The 23,778-nt window shown below is 48.3% G+C and overlaps 1 protein-coding gene and 1 long non-coding RNA gene across 4 annotated transcripts in view; both read right to left on the reverse strand.

Annotated features, from left to right (window-relative positions):
• LOC307207300 overlaps nucleotides 1-23,778 on the reverse strand; it is a 113,402-nt gene that overhangs the window by 52,571 nt on the left and 37,053 nt on the right. The gene's annotated exons all lie outside the window — the stretch shown is intronic.
• CSNK1G2 (casein kinase 1 gamma 2) overlaps nucleotides 1-23,778 on the reverse strand; it is a 55,586-nt gene that overhangs the window by 31,100 nt on the left and 708 nt on the right. For 2 of the 3 annotated variants that reach the window (XM_079960773.1, XM_079960775.1), the window contains exon 2: nucleotides 1,708-2,306. In XM_079960773.1, the coding sequence (XP_079816899.1) occupies nucleotides 1,708-1,894 (187 nt within the window). In that variant the 5' untranslated portion in view covers nucleotides 1,895-2,306. Of the gene's footprint in view, nucleotides 1-1,707; nucleotides 2,307-5,757; nucleotides 5,903-23,778 lie in introns of those variants that run through there. The other variant, XM_079960774.1, reaches the window with a different exon arrangement.

Below are 23,778 nucleotides of genomic sequence, written 5' to 3' on the forward strand. Positions count from 1 at the left end.
CTTAGTTGGGAGCCCCCCAGAGTGGTTGGAGCAACACAATAGATGGGCAGCATTTAAATAAAATTTATTATTATTGATGTAGTCGTCGTCATGGAGAAAATCATGTGCAATTTGAGATTTCAACACAGACTAGAACCTGCGGGCACTTTTTATATGATTTGACATTCACTGTGGAACCATAATTTCCAAGACAACCTTAATCGTAAGCTTGACCATCACATTACGCTGAGATTCTATTTCGACCCATGTGCAACTGCACTCATTCTGCGTACCTGCTTCAGAGTTTTGCCTCTCACCTTTTCATTTTCACCTGTCGTTCTAATCCTCCTCCCCATTTTATACACGCCCAGCTCCCGCTAGCAGGAAAGGCCCGTTATCCAAAATCTCAGTTAAGTAATTATACCCAAACCTTGATACACGAATGGATGATTCAAATATCCAAACCGCCAGAGTGTGTCCACTTCCACACCTGCTTGAGTTTTGCTGGTCAGCGGAAGCCATTTTTGGGCAGAAACCACACAGAGAGGGAGAGAGATGGAACAAACCAGGAAACAGGAGAAACGAGACGTATCAGGTTCCTCCCCTGTTTGTTTGACTTTTGCTGGGGGGTCTGCAACAGTTTGGGAAAGAAAGCATGCATCAAATGTCCCTATAAATAATGGGAATTGTCAGCCAGCTCATTCAGCAAACCATTTCCTGGGAGTGCATTGTGTTCAGAAAGCAGGGTGGAATTTGAAAACAGTTGGGAGTTCTTCTTATCAAACTAATCCATTCAAAAGTATGTATTCTGACAAGGATTACAAACTCTAACAGAGATTACAAACTCAAACTCATAAAAATATGTATAACACAATAACTCGTTACAGAATTAGAGAGAAGAGTTTATGAGTAGAGATAAATTCATGTTAGTCCATAGTCAGATTCGTCGTGGAGGTCTTAGTTTCAATCACTGAGCAGAAGTCAGAAGTCAATTATGGATCAGAAACCAGGACTGGGCCCTGTTTCGATGTATTCACCATCAGCTGGAAGTATCAAATATTACATGAAGATACATTTAAATTCTAAATTATCATAAATTATAATTTGTAAAACAGTATTATATAACATTTGGGTCCTTACCTAATTTTTAAAGGGCTATACATATTTTTATGAGTTAGAGTTTGTAATCTCTGTTAGAGTTTGTAATCCTTGTCAGAATACATACTTGTGAATGGATTAGTTTTTGTTACTATTGACTATTGACCTGTGATGGTGCTGGAGGAGACTCTTGAGAGCCCCATGGACTGCAAGAAGATCAAACCTCTCCATTCTGAAGGAAATCAGCCCTGAGTGCTCACTGGAAGGACAGATCCTGAAGCTGAGGCTCCAGTACATTGGCCACCTCATGAGAAGAGAAGACCCCCTGGAAAAGACCCTGAGGCTGGGAAAGATGGAGGGCACAAGGAGAAGGGGATGACAGAGGACGAGATAGTGGGACAGTGTTCTCAAAGCTGCAAACATGAGTCTGACCAAACTGCGGGAGGCAATGGAAGACAGGAGTGCCTGGCGTGCTCTGGTCCAGGGGGACATGAAGAGGCGGACACAACAACATTGACTTGCAAGTAGGGACCACTCCCACTACTGAAACTTACATCAGCCTGAGTTCTTGGTGTGCTTTTTTCTTGGAATTTGAAAACAGGCCACGGACGGGAAGGTGCAGAGACTTACCTAGTCGAAGCTCCCCAAAGTTCCCGCACCCGATCTTCTTCCCGACACGGAAGTTCGGGCCGACCATTAAGACTCCAGAGTTGGTCCCGGACGTCCGGCTCCCGTGCGTGTTGCGGCTGCTCCCTGTCTTAGACATCCTTCGCCCCTCCTCCGCGTCCCCTTTGCCTCCTCTCTTATCAAAATCCATAAGTTTGTGGTACCCTGGCCTCTCCACGGTTACGCTGCTGCCATGCAAATCCGAGGGCCGAAACGTTGCGGGGGCCGGCTGGGGGGTCAGGGCGGGGAGAGGGCGGGGTAGGGGGTCAGGGGGAAGGAGGGGAAGGGGAGCACGAAAGCGAGAGAAGAGGAAAAGGAGGTTGAAAACGCCGCTTCTCTTTTCTTGGTCAGTAAACCATCCCGGGTAGAGGAGGAGGAGGGGAGGGCTCCAGGGGGCGGACCGTCACCCGCATGTGCCGCGCTAGTGGGCCGGGGGTCCTCTCCTCGAAGGGGCCGTGGGGGTTCCTTCCGGCGCCTGCAGCGGGCTGCTCTCCAAAGACGGCGACATGGCGGCAAGGGGGAGATTCAGAGGGGCTGTCCTGCGACAACGCTTCACGTCCGAGCTGGAGGGGGAACGGAGGGCAGGTTAGCACACGAAACAAGCATCCACAGTTATATTTCAGGTACAGTAATACCTCGGGTTAAGTACTTAATTCGTTCTGGAGGTGTGTTCTTAACCTGAAACTGTTCTTAACCTGAAGCACCTTTAGCTAATTGGGGCCTCCCGCTGCCACCGCACGATTTCTGTTCTCATCCTGAAGCAAAGTTCTTAACCCGAGGTACTATTTCTGGGTTAGCGGAGGCTGTAACCTGAAGCGTCTGTAACCTGAAGCGTATGTCAACTTTCAGATTTGAAAATAAGGGATCAGCAGCCTCACCTGTCCCGGGGACAGTCTACGGGATATCTAACAATCCAGGATAGCAGCGGGAAACGGCGTTGGAATAAGGGAATTTCCCGCAAAAAAAGGGAAGGTTGACAGCTGTGGTATGTAACCCAAGGTGCCACTGTACAAGCCAATTCTTCATGAGAGCCGTTAATTCTTTTTTCTTCTTCAAAATGTTTTATTCATTTTGTAACACAAATAAAGAACACAAACAGAAAAACAAACAATACAAACAGATTCTTGTCTTATCCTTATTTTTCTAAATAATGTTAAGTGGGCTTCCCCAAGTCCCACCTATCTGATTTTCATTTTACTTCATCTTTAGCAGTTTACATATATCATAATTTCTAACCCTATTTTTTTTTTATCACACTTACTTTAACCATAAAAAACTTCACATTTTATCACTAACAAATAATACTATTTTAAAATACACTATCTTCTACTTCTAACCCTACAGCCTTTATCCACTTCCAAGCTATTCTAAGATTTAAATACTAACATATTTCTTCAAATATTCCTTAAACTTCTTCCATTCTTCCACCGTCTCTTCTCTCTGGTCTCGGAGTCTCCCAGTCAGTTCTGCAAGTTCCAGATACAGTGGTACCTTGGGTTAAGAACTTAATTCGTTCCGGAGGTCCATTCTTAACATGAAACTGATCTTAACCTGAGGTACCACTTTAGCTAATGGGGGCCTCCTGCTGCCGCCGCACGATTTCTGTTCTCATCCTGAAGCAAAGTTCTTAACCTGAGGTAATATTTCTGGGTTAGTGGAGTCTGTAACCTGAAGCGTCTGTAACCCGAGGTACCACTGTAGTCCATCATGAGAGCCGTTAATTCTACAGTCATACCTCATGTTACGTCCGCTTCACGTTACGTTCTTTCAGGTTGCATCCCGCGGCGACCCGAAAGTACCGGAAAGGGTTACTTCCGGGTTTCGCCACTTGCACATGAGCGCAAAATGACGTCATGCGCAGAAGCGGCAAATCACAACCTGCACGTGTGCAGGCGCGCCACTGCAGGTTGCGCTCTTTTCATGTTGCGAACGGGCCTCCGGAACGGATCCCGTTCGCAACCAGAGGTCCCACTGTATCGCAGGCATGTCCAACTGGTAGATCGTGATCTACTTATAGATTGCGGGGTGTTCCTGATTGACCTCTGGCCCCTCAGCGCTCTCCTTACAAAAAAGCAGAAAAACCAACCAACCAACTTTGGCTTAGATCACTGCCCATTTTTTTATGCTGTAAGCAGATCGCAGTCTATTGGGAGCTGGACGTCCCCATTCTATTGCATTCCTACTGTGGCGTGTATGTGGCTCTCCCCCTCCATGTTTAGTCTCCCACGACAGTCCTGTGAGGTAGGCTGGGCGAAGAGGCAGCCCGCAAGTGAGCTTAGCGGCCGAGTCATTATCTGCTGGTATAGCATGAGCTAGACAGCATCTTAAAAAGCAGAGACATCACCTTGCCAGCAAAGGTCCATATAGTTAAAGCTATGGTTTTCCCAGTTGAGATGGATGGAAGTGAAAGCTGGACCATAAAGAAGGCTGATCGCCGAAGAATGGATGCTTTTGAATTCTGGTGCTGGAGGAGACTCTTGAGAGTCCCATGGACTGCAAGAAGATCAAACCTCTCCATTCTGAAGGAAATCAGCCCTGAGTGCTCACTGGAAGGACAGATCCTGAAGCTGAGGCTCCAAGACTTTGGCCACCTCATGAGAAGAGAAGACTCCCTGGAAAAGACCCTGATGTTGGGAAAGATGGAGGGCACAAGGAGAAGGGGGCGACAGAGGACGAGATGGTGGGACACTATCAACATGAGTTTGACCAAACTGTGGGAGGCAGTGGAAGACAGGAGTGCCTGGCGTGTTCTGGTCCAGGGGGTCACCAAGAGTCGGACACGACTAAACAACTAAACAACAACAGCAAATAGCATGAGCAAAGCTGGGAACTCATATATAGAAGCTCATTGCCAAATGGCCCCTGAAACCTTGGTTGAAGGGCATAAATGGACCTGGGTGCAAGAGCTCCCTTCCGTCCCACAACAACTTGCGTTCAGAAGCATTATTCCCCCAGCCCTGGAGGCAGAGCAGAGGCCTTGTGGCTAGTAGCCATCGACAGCCCTCTCCTCCTCCTCAGATTTGTCCAACCCTCTGGCAAAGCCATCCAAGATTGGTGTCCACTGCTGACCACTGCAGCAGGGAGTTCCGCAGGTAAGCCGTGCGCTAAGTGTCTCACAGCGCCATCGCTTTCTCAAGAAGCCCCTCAGAACGCAACTGCGCTCACGATCCCAGGAAACCATGGTCCAGAATTGCAGTTTTGATTTTCTCCCTTAGGGAAGCATTTCACTAATAATTACAATAATAAGAATAAGAATAGTAAGAATAAGTGAAGGGGCTTGTGGCTGGTGGAAGGGGCAGGGGGGAACTTCCCCCCCAAAGAACCAAAACACCCAGTTTTTAAAAAGGTGCCCTGTTAATCTGGATTAGGAGAGGCCTCTCTTGAAGAGGGGAGAAATGGCACCAAACTCCCAAGCGCTTGCCAGCGAGAAGGCGGGCTCATCCTCCCTAATTAAAGAGGGAGCTAAAGAGGGTTAATTTTGAATAAAGTTCTGACGTCTTGCCAGTGGAAAGCCGCCGTGTCAAGGAAACAGGGCTGCCGAAGGACTAGCTTTCTACACGCATGGAAACAAAGATGAGGTGAAGCCCAAGAATAAAATAACGTTCTAACTTCTCGCCAGGGGAAAGCTAGCATGACAAAGGGACCGGAACGTTGATGGGATAGCTTTCTAAGTTCTCGATGCGGAAGGGAAGTTTTTCGGATCCTGTGAACAAACAATGTTGCCGCCCAATAGACTCACACGTCCAAAGTTCTCCCCAAGATTCAAGATACCAGGAAATTGCCAAGTTTCTGAGCTCAGGTAAACACAGACAGAACGGGAAGGGGGTGCAAATCCTATGCACCAAGACGCGGGGAGGAAGCAGAGAACAGGCGAAAGGGCCAGGGGTCCCCCCCTTGAGCATTCCCACGGCACCCAGGTGACCCACGGAAACAGGATCCTGGGACTCCAAACCAGAACCAGAGGTCCAACTTGTTCCCACGGTGTGTTTAACACACATTTTCCAGCTTCCTTACCCCCCTGCTTCTCCTTCCTTGTCTCCAGAGAGGCGGCTGCAATTTCCCCAAATATAAATCTCTATCTCCCAATTTGCACAAGCGTGGTTTTTCTTAGGGAGGGGGGGAAAGAAAAACCTTGCCGTGGAACAGCCTGGAGAAACGCTTCCGTTGTGTGTCTCTCTCTGTCTCTCCAACCCAGCAAACGGAGACTCTTTTTCTATTTCCTGGTTTGACAGCCGAAAGCAGGCGGGGAGAGGAGGGAGGAAGCGCCACCAAACAAGTTCTCAGAGACCTAGCGAGCGCATCGGCCGACTCTACGTCAAAGAGGAGGAGGAGGCCGGGCTCTGGGGAAAAAGGAAGCCACATCATAAACAGACGAACAGAACCACGGTGCCGGCAGAACCACGGCAGCGCTGGCGGCGAAGGTTTGGCTAAGAGTGGGGCTGCCCAGGAGGGAAAACTGGCCCCTCCACAAATCCATGCGCACACGGCTAATATGTGCCACGTTCAGTGCTGTGTTACAAACACAAAATATATCAGCCATCCCCAAGAGCTTGGAGGGAGCTGTGACTCTTGCAAAAGTCTCTGTCCAGTTTCAGACACACTTTCTCCACCAGCAAAAAAACAGCAACCCATTTTCTTTCGGTTTTTTCCTGTTATCAACACAAAAAGTAGAGCAGTCATGGAGCCAGGTTTGCATATTTTTATGTTGCAAACCAGCCCGAAATCTGCCGATGAAAGGCGGTCCACAAATGTTAATAGTACAGTGGTACCTCGGGTTACATACGCTTCAGGTTACAGACTCCGCTAACTCAGAAATATTACCTCGGGTTAAGAACTTTGCTTCAGGATGAGAACAGAAATCATGCTCCGGCAGTGCGGCAGCAGCAGGGGGCCTCATTAGCTAAAGTGGTGCTTCAGGTTAAGAACAGTTTCAGGTTAAGAACGGACCTCTGGAACGAATTAAGTTCTTAACCCGAGGTACCACTGTAATCGTATCAGCCGTCCAGTGTAAGGAACATGGATATAATGGACGCTCGGGTTGCGAACGTGATCTGTACAGAAGGCACGTTCGTAACCTGCAGCGTTCGCAACCCGCAGCGCCGCGTCTGAGCACGCACGGGTTGCAATTCTGCACATGCGCAAAGCACAATTTAGTTCCGGTACTTCCGGGTTTCGGCGCATCCATAACCTGAAAACACGCAACCTCACGCATCTGTAACCCGAGGTATGACTGTATAAGTTAATCGTCTGGGAATTGCAGCTCTGTGGGTGTTGTCAGGAGACGCTCTATCCTCCTCCCAGAGCTACAGTTCCCAGAGTGGTTTGATAATCATTCCCTCTTCGCTGGGAGTTGTAGTTCATGGAGGGGAATATGGTGTCTCCCAACAACTCTCTGCTTCTTGTCAAACTACAGCTCCCAGAATGCCTTGCAGGAAGCTGCAACTGTTTAACGTGGCGTGATCCCACTTTAAATGCATAGTACAGATCATAGAATTGTAGCGTAGGAAGGGGCCACAAGGGTCTTCTAGTCCAGCCCCCCGCAATGAAGGAATATTTTGCCCAATGTGGGACTCAAATCTAGGACCCTGAAATTAAGAGTCTCCTGACTCAGCTGGTCTTCAGCAGCCATTCCAGATTATTCCAAACCACTACTGAGTTCGCACTGCGCTGCAATGAATTGCTTTGATGCAGGGTTTGAAATTAGCAGGGCGCCAGGCGCCTTTTGCGCCTAAAGATTCTCCGTTTACAAGCACCTCCAAAAGCCTGGGTGCCATTTTTTGGGTCTGGCTGACACTCAATAATTACTAAAATGTATGTACGCGGGTGGCGCTGTGGGTAAAACCTCAGTGCCTAAGACTTGCCGATCGCATGGTCGGCAGTTCGAATCCCCGCGGCGGGGTGAGCTCCCGTCGTTCGGTCCCAGCTCCTGCCCACCTAGCAGTTCAAAAGCACCCTTGGGTGCAAGTAGATAAATAGGTACCGCTTTATAGCGGGAAGGTAAACGGCGTTTCCGTGTGCGGCTCTGGCTCTGGCTCTGGCCAGAGCAGCGATGTCACGCTGGCCACGTGACCCGGAAGTGTCTCCGGACAGCGCTGGCCCCTGGCCTCTTAAGTGAGATGAGCGCACAACCCTAGAGTCTGTCAAGACTGGCCCGTACGCGCAGGGGTACCTTTACCTTTACCTTTACCTTTACCTTTACCTTATGTGCCTCGAAACATATGTTAAAAATAGACAATATGTTAAGGAGTTTGACAATAAAGAGAAGTATGGTAATAATATTTTCATTGTGAACACCAAATTAAACATGTACAGTGGTACTTTGATTTATGAGCTTAATCCGTTCTGGAAGTCCGTTCTTAAACCGAAACTTTTCTTAAACCGAGGCGCACTTTCCCTAATAAGGCCTCCCACCGCCGGTGCCCTTCCATCATTTGGATTCCATTCTTAGATCGAGGTAAAGTTTGCAAACCAAGACACTACTTCCGGTTTTGCGGAGTTCATAAACCAAATCATTCTTAAACAGGACTGTTCTTAAACTGAGGTACCACTGTATTAACAATGATATTAACAATGTGTCACTCATGTGAATTGTATGTCAAAGGTAAAGGGACCCATGACCATTGGGTCCAGTCGTGGCCGACTCTGGGGTTGCGTCACTTATCTCGCTTTATTGGCCAAGGGAGCCGGCGTACAACTTCCGGGTCATGTGGCCAGCAGGACTAAGCCACTTCTGGAGAATCAGAGCAGCGCACAGAAACACCGTTTACCTTCCCGCCGGAGCGGTACCTATTTATCTACTTGCACTTTGACGTGCTTTCAAACTGCTAGGTTGGCAGGAGCAGGGACCGAGCAACGGGAGCTCACCCCGTCGCTGTGGGGATTCGAACCGCCAACCTTCTGAGCGGCAAGTCCTAGGCTCTGTGGTTTAACCCACAGTGTCCATGAACTGTGTATTAGTTCATGCTTATCAAAATAATAATTAAAAAGTGTTGTCGACCCCCTCAAATGGCGACCAGACATTCTGTTTTGGCGCCCACAACCCCATTTGGCTCCTAGCTTTTCTACCCCAGTTTCTAACACTCCTTTGATGGATTTCTGCCTTATTTCTAGGCTACGCATTTTTTATCTGTTTTACCGGGCTTCCAATATCTGACAATTTCCCACGCCATCCTTACAGCCAGCTGTTTTGTTTTCAGTGTTGCGGCTGCAAAAGCAGGGGGCAAACAGCACACCAAAACCGAAGGCCGCAGCCCAGGTTCAAATCCCTGCTGAAGACCGCTGGGCGACCTCGGGGGGACGGTCAGCCTCCCTCTTTTCCACCCGGTCCCACCTCGCAAGGTTGTTGTTAAGGATTTAAAAATATACAGGTAGGGGAAATGACCATATCTAGTCTTTAAAGAAGGTAAAAGGTAAAGGTACCCCTGCCCGTATGGGCCAGTCTTGACAGACTCTGGGGTTGTGCGCCCATCTCACTTAAGAGGCCAGGGGCCAGCGCTGTCCGGAGACACTTCCGGGTCACGTGGCCAGCGTGACATCGCTGCTCTGGCCAGAGCCAGAGCCAGAGCCGCACACGGAAACGCCGTTTACCTTCCCGCTGGTAAGCGGTCCCTATTTATCTACTTGCACCCGGAGGTGCTTTCGAACTGCTAGGTTGGCAGGCGCTGGGACCGAGCAGCGGGAGCGCACCCCGCCGCAGGGATTCGAACCGCCGACCTTTCGATCGGCAAGCCCTAGGCGCTGAGGCTTTAACCCACAGCGCCACCTGCGTCCCAGTCTTTAAAGAAAGCTTTGGCTAAAAATGTGGTATATATAAAATGAACAGAGGAATAAAAAATGTGACACGATTGTGTTTTTTATGTGTGTGTTCATGCACTCTTGAAATTGTGCATTTCAGCTGGTGGGGAGGTTCTGAAGCTGCCTTCAGCATAGTTGATCTTTTTCCAGGACTAATTCAAATGTTTGTGTGTTGACTGGAATAATTTCCTGCCCACAGCCTGTTGTGTCTATAAAGCAAGCATTGCCAGACCCCCCCTCCCCCCTCAGCCAATAAATATTAAAAGTCCCTTCTCCAAAAGCCAGAATTTTGGCAGCAGGCCAGCAGATAACCCTCCTTCCCTAATTCCCCAGCCACCTAAAAACACAGAAACGTTTATCCAGCGTTTCTGGGTTAAACTGATCATCCACCGCCCAGAGTGACTGGGGCAACCCTGTCTGATGTGTGGGGTACAATTACCGTATTTTTTGCTCTATAAGACTCACTTTTTCCCTCCTAAAAAGTAAAGGGAAATGTGTGTGCGTCTTATGGAGCGAATGCAGGCTGCGCAGCGATCCCAGAAGCCAGAACAGCAAGAGGGATTGCTGCTTTCACTGCGCAGCGATCCCTCTTGCTGTTCTGGCTTCTGAGATTCAGAATATTTTTTTTCTTGTTTTCCTCCTCCAAAAACTAGGTGCGTCTTGTGGTCTGGTGCGTCTTATAGAGCGAAAAATACGGTATATTATATTATTATATAGTATAGTATAGTATAGTATAGTATAGTATTATACAGTATAGTATTATACAGTATAGTATTATACAGTATAGTATAGTATAGTATAGTAGTATATTACTATTATTATTATTATTATTATTATTATTAATATAAGAATAATAGATTTTATTTATACCCCGCCCTCCCCGCCCAGAGCTGGGCTCAGGGCGGCTAACACCAGTAAAATTACAGTAATGGGAGGGCGGGAACCAATTTAAAATACAGTGGTACCTCTGGTTGTGATCAGGATCCATTCCAGAGGCCTGTTCGCAACATGAGCAGAACGCAACACGCAGCGGCACGTCTGCGCACGCATGGGTTGCAATTCGCCGCTTCTGCACATTCACATAACGTCATTTTGCGCATCTGCGCATGTGGCGAAAGCCAGAAGTAACTCTTTCCAGTACTTCTGGGTCGCCGAGGGACACAACCTGAAAAAACGTGTCATGAAGCAAACGTAACATGAGGTATGACTGTACAGGTTTAAAATGCGATTTAAAATGCAGCCTCGTTTTAAAAGTAGCCCATAGATCAAAACCATAAGGGGAGGGAAACGTAAGGGTCAGACTGAGTCCAAAGCAAAGGCCAGATGGAACAGCTCTGTCTTGCAGGCCCTGCGGAAAGATGTCAAGTCCCGCAGGGCCCTGGTCTCTTGGGACAGAGCGTTCCACCAGGTTGGGGCCAGTACTGAAAAGGCCCTGGCCCTAGTTGAGACCAACCTAACCACCCTGAGACCTGGGACCTCCAAAATAATGTTGTTGCTGTTGTTGTTAATGGAGGACCTTTCTTCCGAGGACGACAAATACTTCTGGACCCACTTGCGCCTTCCACCACCACTGACCCTAACCTCCACTGTCTATGCTCTGGTAACTTCTTGGCTAGATTACTGCAGATCACTCTCTGTGGGGCTGCCCTTGGAGATAATCCAATCGCGCAGAATTTGGCTACCGGGATTAACAAGCAGGATTAGAAGGTCTGAGTGTATTGCACCAGTTCTTGCCTAAACTGCGCTAATTACCCAGTTAAGTTTGTTGTTTGTTTCAACCTCTAAAAGCCCTAGATGGCTGAGGACCCCTTATCCCTCAGGGGGGTCACCTCTCTGCCCATGGACCGGCCTGGAATCTGCCTCCAACCTGTTCAGAATTAGCCGGGCACCAGGCACATTTTGCACCTGGCTATCGGCCACCTGCGACCAAGTGATGATGGCTCCTGACATCTCCACAATCCGGGGATCCTTGAATCTGGACTGTTTTCGCACACTAATACCGCATCCTGTAAAATTCTATCCGTTATCTATTATCCGCACAGTTGGAACGAATTTCTGGAGCCAGAATGCCTTTTCTGTTCATCATGTTGGAATAGGCCAATATAATCACTGGATGAAGATGACTTTTCCTCTTTTAAGTTCTCAAAGCTATTAAGCGAGCTCAGAGTTGTCCTCTCAACTAGCCAGATGTTTAACAGAGAATCAGTCAGAGTCAGTCCATCACTTGGAAAATAAGACATTAGACCCGCCTTGCCCCAGAATGGCAACTATAGACATTTTGTTTTGGCTACTGCAACCGTGGCCTTAAGGAGTCCTTTGGCTCCTAGCTTATATATCTGGGTTTCTAACCCTGCACCCACCAGCAAGCACGTGGCACCCAGAATATTTTTGCAGTCGGGAACATGGTCCTCCTGCCAGAACAATATACAGTCATACCTCGGCTCCCAAACGCCTTGGGAGTCGAACAATCCAGCTCCCGAACGATCGGTTTTCGGTTTTCAAATGTCTTTTTAGAAGCCGAACGTCCGATGGGAGCTTCCTGCAGCCAATCAGAAGCCGCGCTTTGGAAGTTGAACGTTTCAGAAGTCGAACGGACTTCCACAACGGTTTCTGTTCAGCCTCTAACATATGACTGACAGAATCATAGAATTCCGAAGCTGAAAGATAAGCCAGAGATCATCTAGTCCAAGGGTCAGCAAACTTTTTCAGCAGGGAACCGGTCCACTGTCCCTCAAACCTTGTGGGGGGCCGGACTATATATATTTTTTAAAATGAATAAATTCCTATGCCCCACAAATAAACCAGAGATGCATCTTAAATAAAAGGATACATTCTACTCATGTAAAAACACGCTGATACCCAGACCGTCCGTGGGCCAGAATTAGAAAGCGATAGGGCCAGATCCGGCCCCTGGGCCTTAGGTTGCCTGCCCATGATCTAGTCCAGGCATAGGCAACCTCAGCCCTACAGATGTTTTGGGACTACAACTCCCATCATCCCTGGCTAACAGGACCAGTGGTCAGGGATGATGGGAACTGTAGTCCCAAAAACATCTGGAGGGCCGAGGTTGCCTATGCCTGATCTAGTCGAACCCACTGCAACACAACTGCTTCTGTATTTTGCGCTGTAGCCAAACGTTCTGTTACCTTTCTCAAAGGAACATCCCTGACACCCCCAAATCTTGCAAAAACAGGACGACACAAAAACTCTCGACGGCCACAAGAGGGAAGGGAGAGATATGAATGCCGCCTCTGTCTCTTCCAGATGCTAAAAATCAGGCCAGCTCTAACTCCGCGCCTACCAGGATTCCTGGGCTCCACCTTTTCTAGACAAGCCAGCACACACCTGGTTGGAATATACAGATATTTATATATTATGCAGTGCAATACCAAAAGGGAGTGACGAGATGTCACAATGGAAAAAAAAGAAAGCACACACAAATCTTTAAGCAGCGCCGTTTGGGAATCACAAAGAAAACAGGAAAGCACTAAAAATAACGAGCGCACACAGATTTTTGCAGCGCTGCATAGGCCAGGGGTCTAAATAAAACATGTCCCCGCCCATGCTGGAAAAATAAAGGAAGAGGAGGGTTTGGGGGGAAGGTGTGGCGAGGACAAGATGCCGTGCGCAGGATCCGATTGTCCCAGGAGGGTTTCAGGTTCTCCAACCCCAGGGGAGAAGTCGGCAAGTCTTTTAAACAAGGCTCGGCAAATCTCTGCTCCCCGGATCTCCCGGGACGAACAATCAGAGGTTCTCTCCTCCGTGAGATCAAGAGAAGGAGCAAAACAAGCTGCCCCGGGATCTTGGGTCGCAGGTGGCGCGAGAAACACACTCCCTGCAACTCCCCTGCAAGGAACGGCGGCGGCTTTTAGGTTACCTCCGAACATAAAGGCGACATGATACACGAGTTCATAAAATTATGCACGGAATGCAGAAAGGTTTTCCTCCATCTCCCCCAACGCTAGAACCCTGGGCGTCCGACAGAGCCGAATGTTCTGGTGCTTCTCACTGGTTGGCTGCAGTGAGAAGAGAATGCTGGACTAGATGGGTCAATTGGCCTGGTCTCCAGCAACCAGGATCTTCTTGCGCTCTTGTGGAACCTCCACAGCCAGAGCCAGTCTGGATTCATAGCTTCTTATGGGTAGTTTGCCACTGGAGGACTAGACAGACCACTGGTCCGATTCGACAGTCTCTTATGACGCTCTTATGTGCAACTAGGCATGACGCTGCACAAGGGGTGCCCAGTTGCCTTGAAACCGGCAAAACCAGGGTTGCTTCCCCTGTGTCAAATTCCGAAGTACAGTGGACGCTCGGGTTGTGAACGTGATCTGTGCAGGGTGCACGTTCGCAACCCACAGCAGCACGTCTGCGCATGCACAGGTTGCGATTCGGCGCTTCTGCACATAGCACAATTTAGCGCTTCTGCGCATACGCGACCGCCGAAACCCGGAAGTAACCCATTTTGGTACTTCCGGGTTTTGCAGTCGGTAACACCAAAAAAAAAAAAAAAAACAGAACCTGAAGCGTCTGTAACCCGAGGTATGACTGTTTCTCCTTTTTCCTGAACAAATCATGTGTCTGTTTTGATTAAGCATTTGAGCAATACTCTGTTAAACCACTGAGCCTAGGACTCGCCAATCAGAAGGTCGGCGGTTCGAATCCCTGCGATGGGGTGAGTTCCCGTTGCTCGGTCCCTGCTCCTGCCAACCTAGCAGTTCGAAAGCATGTCAAAGTGCAAGTAGAAAAATAGGTACCGCTCCGCTGGGAAGGTAAACAGCATTTCCGTGCGCTGCTCTGGTTCGCCAGAAGCGGCTTAGTCATGCTGGCCACCTGACCCGGAAGCTATGTGCCGGCTCCCTCGGCCAGTAAAGCGAGATGAGCGCCACAACCCCAGAGTCGGCCACGACTGGACTTAATGGTCAGGGGTCCCTTTACCTTCAACCAATTATTTCTTCCCTCCGTTATTTCCCCCTTGTTCCCTTGTGGCCCTGTTGAATACTGAACCACCTGTATTCGAGCTCTACACACAGGAAGGTAGAGAACGGAGGAATCACAGAACAGTGGGTTTGGAAGGAACCCCAAGCATCATTGTCTAGTCTAGCCCAACCCTAGGAGAAAAGTTAGTTTTTAAGAAGGACGTAAAAAATGCAGTGGGTGAGATCTGGTTTCCAGCATCACAATATATCACCAGCTAAACATTGCAATATACCAGTATCTGAATATATCACAATGTATGTAGAGGCATTGGCTGCATAGCACACAAAAGCACACACGTTACAATTTGCGATATATTGCCAGGTCAAAAACTACAAAACAAATACAGTCATACCGTGGGTTACAGCCACTTCAAGTTGCGTTTTTTCGGGTTACGGACTGTCGAAAGCTGGAAGTACTGGAATGGGTTACTTCTGGGTTTCGGCGGTCGTGCATACACAGAAGCACTAAATCGCTCTTTGTGCATGTGCCAAATCACAACCCGCACATGCGCAGACGCGCCGCTGCGGGTTGCAAACATGCATCCCGCACGGATCATGTTCGCAACCCGAGTGTCCACTGTATCACGATATGGACTTCAAGCCAGTTTTGTGCATCCAGTCTAGCTCTTGCAAACCCGTCAGTGGAGGTGTTTAAAAAGGGGGGGGCATTTTTTGGGGAGACGCTGGCCTTCCCCTCTGCACCACAAAGCTTTCATTCCGCCATCGTCAAAGAGGACTAATGGAGAGTCGGAGGGGCAGCTCCACCATGTTGCCCCTTTGCAGCCCTCATTCCCCAGCTGTTTTTGCAGGAGCGCTTGCAGCCCCCCCCCCCCGAGAAATGCGATGCCTGCAATTTGGCTCAGGGCGGCTGTGAATGAGGCGTTTCATGCATGCTGTCCCTGCAGGAGAGCGGATGACAGACATGCCTGTGTGCTCACGCTCCTGAAAGAAAAACAACGATTTGCAGGAGACGGAGATGCGCTACCGGTCTCTCCAAACAGGCTCCTAGCTAGAGCCAATCAGGAAGTCTAAGAAACTGGAGAAAGCGAAAAAGAAACCCAGTGCCATTCTCAAACTGGCAGCGCCGCTTTCGAAGGAGCAAAGTCTGCCATCTTGGTTCAGCCTGGCGCCCAGCACCATCCGAATGGATCTGTGCTAGAAATCCCCCAGGCGCCTGGCGTGTTTCCAGTTGCAAACAGGTGGAGGCCTACAGGTGCTTCCTGCGAATGCCTTACCTGCCCCCCAAAAAACCCCTGCACACATTCCACTTCTCTTTTCTCGCTTTCTGCACTAAGTTTTCCTAGACCAGGTTTATAAATAGCTTTCTGCCTTGCAGCAAGTCAGGTCTACCTCCTGGCAAACTTGAATTTGGAAGAAGATTGGCACTCCCATTTCTTTTCTAAGCTCTTGACGCGGCATAAGGAGGTTGCAAGGTCGCTCTTGACCTGTCCCTAAAATAATGGTGTCTTTTAAAAAAAAAATGGCCAAAAAAATACTGCCACCGTTCTTTGACAAGCTTGAGAACTGAACTGTGTGGGGCAGCCCTTGGAGAGTGTCCGCGAATTCCAGGTGGTTCAGTTTAAGGAGGATGTGGACAAGCTGGAAGGTGTGCAGAGGAGGGAGACCAAGATGCTGAAGGGTCTGGAGACCAAGCCTGATGAGGAACGGTTGAAGGAGCTAGGAATGATTAGCCTGGAAAAGAGGAGACTGAGAGGAGATAGGAGAGCATGGAAGATGGAGCCAGCTTGTTTCCTCCTGCTCTGGAAGGCAGGACCCAAACCAACGGCTTCAATTTACAAGAAAGGATATTCTGACTAAGTAGAATAGAATCATAGAATCATAGAGTTGGAAGAGACCCCAAGGGCCATCGAGTCCAACCCCCTGCCAAGCAGGAAACACCATCAGAGCACTCCTGACATATGGTTGTCAAGCCTCTGCTTAAAGACCTCCAAAGAAGGAGACTCCACCACACTCCTTGGCAGCAAATTCCACTGTCAAACAGCTCTTACTGTCAGGAAGTTCTTCCTAATGTTTAGGTGGAATCTTCTTTCTTGTCGTTTGGAACCATTGCTCCGTGTCCACTTCTCTGGAGCAGCAGAAAACAACCTTTCTCCCTCCTCTATGCGACATCCTTTTATATATTTGAACATGGCTATCATATCACCCCTTAACCTCCTCTTCTCCAGGCTAAACATGCCCAGCTCCCTTAGCCCTTCCTCATAAGGCATCGTTTCCAGGCCTTTGACCATTTTGGTTGCCCTCCTCTGGACACGTTCCAGTTTGTCAGTGTCCTTCTTGAACTGTGGTGCCCAGAACTGGACACAGTACTACTCCAGGTGAGGTCTGACCAGAGCAGAATACAGTGGCACTATTACTTCCCTTGATCTAGATGCAATACTCCTATTGATGCAGCCCAGAATTGCATTGGCTTAGCTGACAGAACTTTCTGAGCGTACCAACTATTTGACCGTGGAACAGGTTCCTTTGGCCAGGTGATGGACTCAACTTCCTTGGAGGTTTTTAAGCAGAGGTTGGATGGCATTATCTGTCATGGATGCTTGAGTTGAGATTCCTGCATTGCAAGTGTTCAGGGCAGCTGTCTCACAGCTCCACCTGGTACGCAGGCTGAGACCCTACCTGCCCGTGGACTATCTCGCCAGAGTGGTGCATGCTCTGGTTATCTCCCGCTTGGACTACTGCAATGCGCTCTCCGTGGGGCTACCTTTGAAGGTGACCCAGAAACTACAACTAATCCAGAATGCAGCAGGTAGACAGGTGACTGGGAGCGGCCGCAGAGACCACATAACGCCGGTCCTGAGAGATCTGCATAGGCTCCCAGTACGTTTCTGAGCACAATTCAAAGTGTTGGTGCTGACCTTGAAAGCCCTAAACGGCCTCGGCCCAGTATACCTGAAGGAGCGTCTCCACCTCCATCGTTCAGCCTGGACACTGAGGTCCAGCTCCGAGGGCCTTCTGGTGGTTCCCTCCCTGAGATAAGCGAAGTTACAGGGAAGCAGGAAGAGGGCCTTCCCGGTGGTGGCGCCCACCCTGTGGAACACCCTCCCACCAGATGTCAAAGAGAACAACAACTACCAGACCTTTAGAAGACACCTGAAGGCAGCCCTCTTTAGGGAAGCTTTTAATGTTTGATGCATTACGGTATTTTAATATTTTGTTGGAAGCCGCCCAGAGTGTCTGGGGACGCCCAGCCAGAGGGGCAGGTTATAAATAATATATTATTATTATTATTAGTAGTAGTAGTAGTATTGAATTAAGATTCTATGATTCTAAGACAAGGGCTCTGGAAACAGGGATGTGGCCATGACGACTGGGTTTTCCCTCCTTTCCTGGCTTGATTTTCGGTACAGCACAAAAGTATTTGAAGGAACAGATTCACCAAGAACCACTAAGCAAACCATCAATGGAGAGGTGTGGAGAAAGGCTTTTGGAGGCTTTTTGTGAAGGCCTTTAAGTTGCCATTGGTTGACAACATAAATTCATCTTCCAGTGTGGTACCTTCCCCACTTTTGGAACTCACTGCCTATTGACGCCTTCACTTGATAAAACAGTTTTGTTTAGGTAAGGCTGACATGTGCTTTAACCTGGTTTTTCAGCTTTTCGGTGATTGTAATTTTAAAAAAAAACCTCACCTGGGTCACTTCATTTATTAAACTTTGCCGAGGTGGCTTTACAAAACTCGGCGTGTGCGGGGCAGCTGGCTGGAGGAGTGGAGAGGCTTTCAAACTTTCGGCCAAGGAGTCTCTGCTGCAAAGCCAGCCGCTCCCAGGGAGCTGCCTTATAATACAGAGTCAGACCCTCTGCACTGACTGGCAGAGTATCAGAAGGCATTGGAGCGCAGCCCTGTATCAGGAAGTTCGGGTTCCAAAGAATGTTCGCAAACCGGAACACTCACTTTTACAGTGTTTGGGAGCCAAAGTGTTCAACTTGCAAGTTGTTTTGGCTCCCAAACACCGCAAACCCGGAAGTGAGTGTTCTGGTTTGTGAGTATTCTTTGGAACCTGAATGTCTGATGCGGCTTCCGATTGGCTGCAGGACAGCCAATCAGAAGCCGCACTTTGGTTTCCGAACGTTTTGGAAGTCAAACGGACTTCCGGAACAGATTCCTTTTGACTTCCAACGTACAGGCCTGGCAGTTCTAAAAACCAGGAGAAAAGGAATTGCCTTACCAAATTAGTCCATCTTATTCAATATTGTCAACACTGACCGGCAGCAGCTCTCTCCAGAGTTTTGGGCAGGGGACCTTCCCAGCACTACCTGGGGAGATAAATGGGACCCTCTGGACAGGGTGAGAAACTCAGATATATAAGCTAACCGCCAAATGGCACCTTAAACCTAGGTTAAGTCGCCACACTGAACTGTCTAGGCATCATTCGCCCCCCAATGAAATACAGCGGTACCTCGGGTTAGGTACTTAATTCCTTCTGGAGGTCCGTTCTTAACCTGAGGTACCACTTTAGCTAATGGGGCCTCCCGCTGATGCCGCGCCGCCAGAGCACGATTTCTGTTCTCATCCTGAAGCAAAGTTCTTAACCCGAGGTACTATTTCTGGGTTAGTGGAGTCTGTAACCTGAGGCGGATGTAACCTGAAGCGTATGTAACCCAAGGTACCACTGTAACACTAATCAGTGCTTTTTCCCCCCTTAAAAAAATGTTTAGGGGTACTCTCATTTTCCTACTCATATTGAAATATTGTCCTTCAATGAGGCCAAACTTAAGATTCACAAAATGTTTAAGGGTATGCGTATTCTGTGTCCCCCCCCAGAAAAAAAAGCACTGATACTACTACAGTCATACCTGTGGTTGCAGACACTGGTTGCACTTTTTCTGGTTATGGACCAGAACGGGTTACTTCCCGGTTTCGGGGGTCGTGCATGCACAGAAGTACTAAATCACGCTTTGCACATGTGCAGAAGCGCCAAATTGCAACCTGCACGTGCGCAGATGCACCGCTGCTGGTTGCGAACGTGCATCCTGCACGGATCATGTTCGCAACCCGAGCATCCACTGTACTATTACTACTACTACTAATAATAATACAGTTGTACCTTGGATCCGAAACGCCTTGTGAGTCGAACGTTTTGGCTCCCAAACGCCGCAAAACCTGGAAGTGAGTGTTCCAGTTTGTGAACGTTCCTTGGAACCCGAACACCCAATCTGGCTTCTGCAGCTTCTGATTGGCTTCAGGAACTTCCTTCAGCCAATCGGAAGCCGCATCTTGGATTTCCGAACGTTTTGGAAGTCGAACGAACTTCCGGAACGGATTCCGTTTGAATTCCAAGGTACCACTGCAATAATAAAATTCCTTTTCTATACTGCTTTCATTTAAATTTCATTTCAACTTGTGTAACTCCTTTCTATATTACTATACAGAAAGTGGTTTATGAGCTGAAGAAACCACAGGACAGGCAACAAAGATCATACACCTAATAAGCATCTGATCCAAGACAAAGTGGATGCTAGGACTTGCCGATCAGAAGGTTGGCAGTTTGAATCCCCGCGACGGGGTGAGCTCCCGCTGCTCGGTCCCTGCTCCTGCCAACCTAGCAGTTCGAAAGCACGTCAAAGTGCAAGTAGATAAAAAGGTACCGCTCTGGCGGGAAGGTAAACGGCGTTTCCGTGCGCTGCTCTGGTTCGCCAGAAGCAGCTCAGTCATGCTGGCCACATGACCCAGAAGATGTACGCCGGCTCCCTCGGCCAGTAAAGCGAGATGAGCGCCGCAACCCCAGTCAATCACGACTGGACCTAATGGTCAGGGGTCCCTTTACCAAGACAAAGTCACAATAACTTTACAGAATAAACAACTTATAGAAAACAAAGCAATGTCAAATAAAGCTATATTCAACAACCCGTTAGAATGTAACAGTAATCCGTAAAACGCTTTTTATATTAAAGGGAAAAAATTGCAAAGCAGTTGACAACACATTAAAACGTCAAATCAAACAACCCAGAATAAAAAAATTCCAAGCTTCCAGGAAAATATTTCAGATCCTTTTCTCAGGGACATTTGGCTTTCCTCCCATTGATTTACCTACTTAATTTATAGAGCTCCCCTATAGCAGGAGGTCTCTAGGAAGGCAGGGTGGTGTAGTGGTTGGTGGTGTAGTGGTTAGAGTGTCGGACGAGGACCTGGGAGATCAGAGTTCGAGTCCCCACTCAGTCATGAAGCTCACTGGGCGACCTTGGAGTCTCAGTCACAGTCTCTTGGCCCACCTCACAGGGTCGTTGTGGGATTAACTGAGGAGGGGGGGGACCATGGACTCCTTAGAGAAAAAGATGGAAGAGAAATGCAATAAATAAGCTCTTTTGCTTCCCTGCTGAAGAAAGCTGAGGGGGTGGAGCAGCCAGAGGGAAAGGTCAGTCGCCATCCTGGCACTCAGAAAGATCTCCATGCGGTTTAATGTTTTCATGTGTTGTCAACCACTCAGAAATGAAAGTAATAATAACATGGTGCCTGGACATTCTGTTGTGGAGACAACAAGCTGGGTTTAAGGTGCCATTTGGAGATAAGCTAATATATCGGGCAGGGACGCGGGTGGTGCTGTGGGTTAAACCAATGAGCCTAGGGCTTGCCGATCAGAAGGTCGGCGGTTCGAATCCCCACGACGGGGTGAGCTCCCATTGCTCGGTCCCAGCTCCTGCCCACCTAGCAGTTCGAAACCACGTCAAAGTGCAAGTAGATAAATAGGTACCGCTCCGGCGGGAAGGTAAACGGCATTTCCGTGCGCTGCTCTGGTTCGCCGGCTCCCTTGGCCAGTAAAGCGAGATGAGCGCCGCAACCCCAGAGTCAGCCACGACTGGACCTAATGGTCAGGGGTACCTTTATCTTTAATATATCGGCGTTTTTAACCCTGTATCAGCTGATGCCACAGAACTAGAAGCAAGTCACTGTTTCCCATGTGCAAGTGCTTTTAAGCTAACCACTGTGGAGCAGGAGATTCTAATGCGCCTCTCAGACTGAGCCTACCTCGCAGCGTCGTCAGGAGATTTAAGAACCACGGCGAAACATAAGCAGTGGGAAGAGGCTTAGCTGATGGGAAAGGCTCAGCCCCCACCTTCCTGTTTAAAAACACAAAAACACTGAGGACTAGAGTCTTAACTTACTTTCAAAGGAAGTGGTGTACCTTAGTGGTAAGAGGGCTTTCTTTGCATTTAAAAGGGCATTTCCAGGCTCAGCTGGCAGAGGTCCCTTGCCTAAAACCACAGAGGGCGGCTGCCAGTCAGTGCAGCAGGTGAATGGTTCAACTCTGTCAAAGGCAGTGTGGTGTAGTGGTTAAGAACGGTAGAATCGTAATCTGGTGAGCCGGGTTCGCATCCCCGCTCCTCCACATGCGGTTTTCCATTATTCCGTGTATTGCAAATGTTGAAGCCCTGGGTCGTGGGTTCGAGTCCCACACTGGGCAAAAAGATTCCCGCATTGCAGAGGGATGGACTAGATGACCCTCGTATCCCTTCCAACTCTGAGTCTATAAACAATTTCCCTTAGCCTGCATGGGAACAAAACAAAACTTCTCCAGTGTCTTGTCAAGCTGTTCAGAAAAAATAAATGAACAAATATTCCTAAGTGAACATAGCTGGCCTCATAAGCCAACCCCTTCTTTCAGAAGTTCCTAAACACATTTTATTTTTGAAACTGTTTCTCGGCATTTCACTCGCGAGGAGGAGGAGGGAGGGGAGAATCTGATGTATTTCCTGGTCAAATGTTCTCCTGCCAGAAGGATTCGCACGCTTTGTTTTATCCGTTCCAGAAAGGCCTCGCCAGAATATAACAAGACCCAAGATAGTGACTTTGCAAACACACTTCCGGGCAAATAAATCAGGGTTTTTATATATACAGCCTGCCTAACAGATTGCTTTAAAAACCTGCCACGAAGACACTTTGCATGCACACACACACACAAAGCAGAAACATAACAGGTTAGTGCTTGGAAAATAAAATTACAGAGAGAGCAAGAATCCAAACGGGTGGTCCCCTTCGCTCGGAGCGCCGCAGGCCTGCCTCCAGAAGGAATTCCTCCCTATTCCCCCATCTCCAAAACCCACGAGACATTTTGATTTTTGACTGTCTGGGGCCAATTTAGGACCATAAGCAGAGAGAGAGAGAGAGAGAGAGAGAGAGAGAGAGAGAGAGAGATATGTTCCCTGCATAAAAAACCCCAAGGATTCCAAATCCCTTTATGTGTTTCACATCAAAACACTTTTTTTTGGGGGGGGGGTTCTTTTTGGGAAGTTGGGAAGTGGCATGATGAAGAAAATATGCCTTTAAAGAAGGAGTTCTTTGCTTTAATAACAAAACAAAAGACTTGCTACAGAAAACAGAAGGTTCCAACCAGGGAGGAAAACTAATCTAGTATTAGTATTACTAGTATTGCAACAGTTAGATTTTCACTTTTTCCTTTTGCAATTTGGGGGGGGGGGGGTTGCTTTCCTACTAAGGAGGGATGAAAGAGAAACTCTCAATGAGGAGGAAGAGAAAAGACAAGGCCTGGTCTGAGATGGGTGGAAAAGAAAATGAGGTGGATTTGCCAACCTGGGGGTTAAAAGGCACTCAGCTACAGCTGCACTGACCCTCATTCCCCCCCCCCAAAAAACCTCCCTTTTTTGTTAAAGGTTCCTTTCATTTCCTCCTTTTGTTTCCCCTCCCCCTCACCTCTCTTTTTCCCTTCCTTTTCCAGGAACACACCCAAGCTATGGATGTTGCTAACCTACTGTTTTGGAAAAAGGGACTTTTTTTGGGGGGGGGGTGTTGAGAAAGAGGCCCAGTTCCCAGAGGGAGGAAAGGGGGGAAATGATAAAAGCAGACTCCCAGAATAACAACTGTTTAGGAGGAATTCTTTCAGTTGCAATCATCATCATCATCATCATCTCATTTCTGTTTCAAAAGATAACCCTCCCAACTTAGAAACCACCACAATTCAGGAGCCACTTTCCTCTGCTCTTCAAATTGGGGAAGAAAATTAAAAAAGTTTTTTTTGGGGGGGGGAGGGGGTTTCCCCAAAAAGCACTGAAAATATAATACAGCTTAAGCACTGCTCTTTGTTTTGCAAAGCGAAAGAAAGAAGACAAGGGAAGTTCAGAGCAAAACAAATAAGTAGGCCTAGGTCACACTTAATTCTTTTTCTTTCTTTTTGGGGGGAAAGAAAAAAACGAAGAACAAGCCTCTCTCCCAATTCACACAAACACGTGTCTCTGTCCCAAACCACCAAAATCCACTTTTTAAAAAAAATGGTCCTTTCAAGTTGGAAAG

The sequence above is a fragment of the Podarcis cretensis genome (assembly GCF_951804945.1).
Source record: "Podarcis cretensis genome assembly, chromosome: 18".
Lineage (NCBI taxonomy): Eukaryota > Metazoa > Chordata > Lepidosauria > Squamata > Lacertidae > Podarcis > Podarcis cretensis.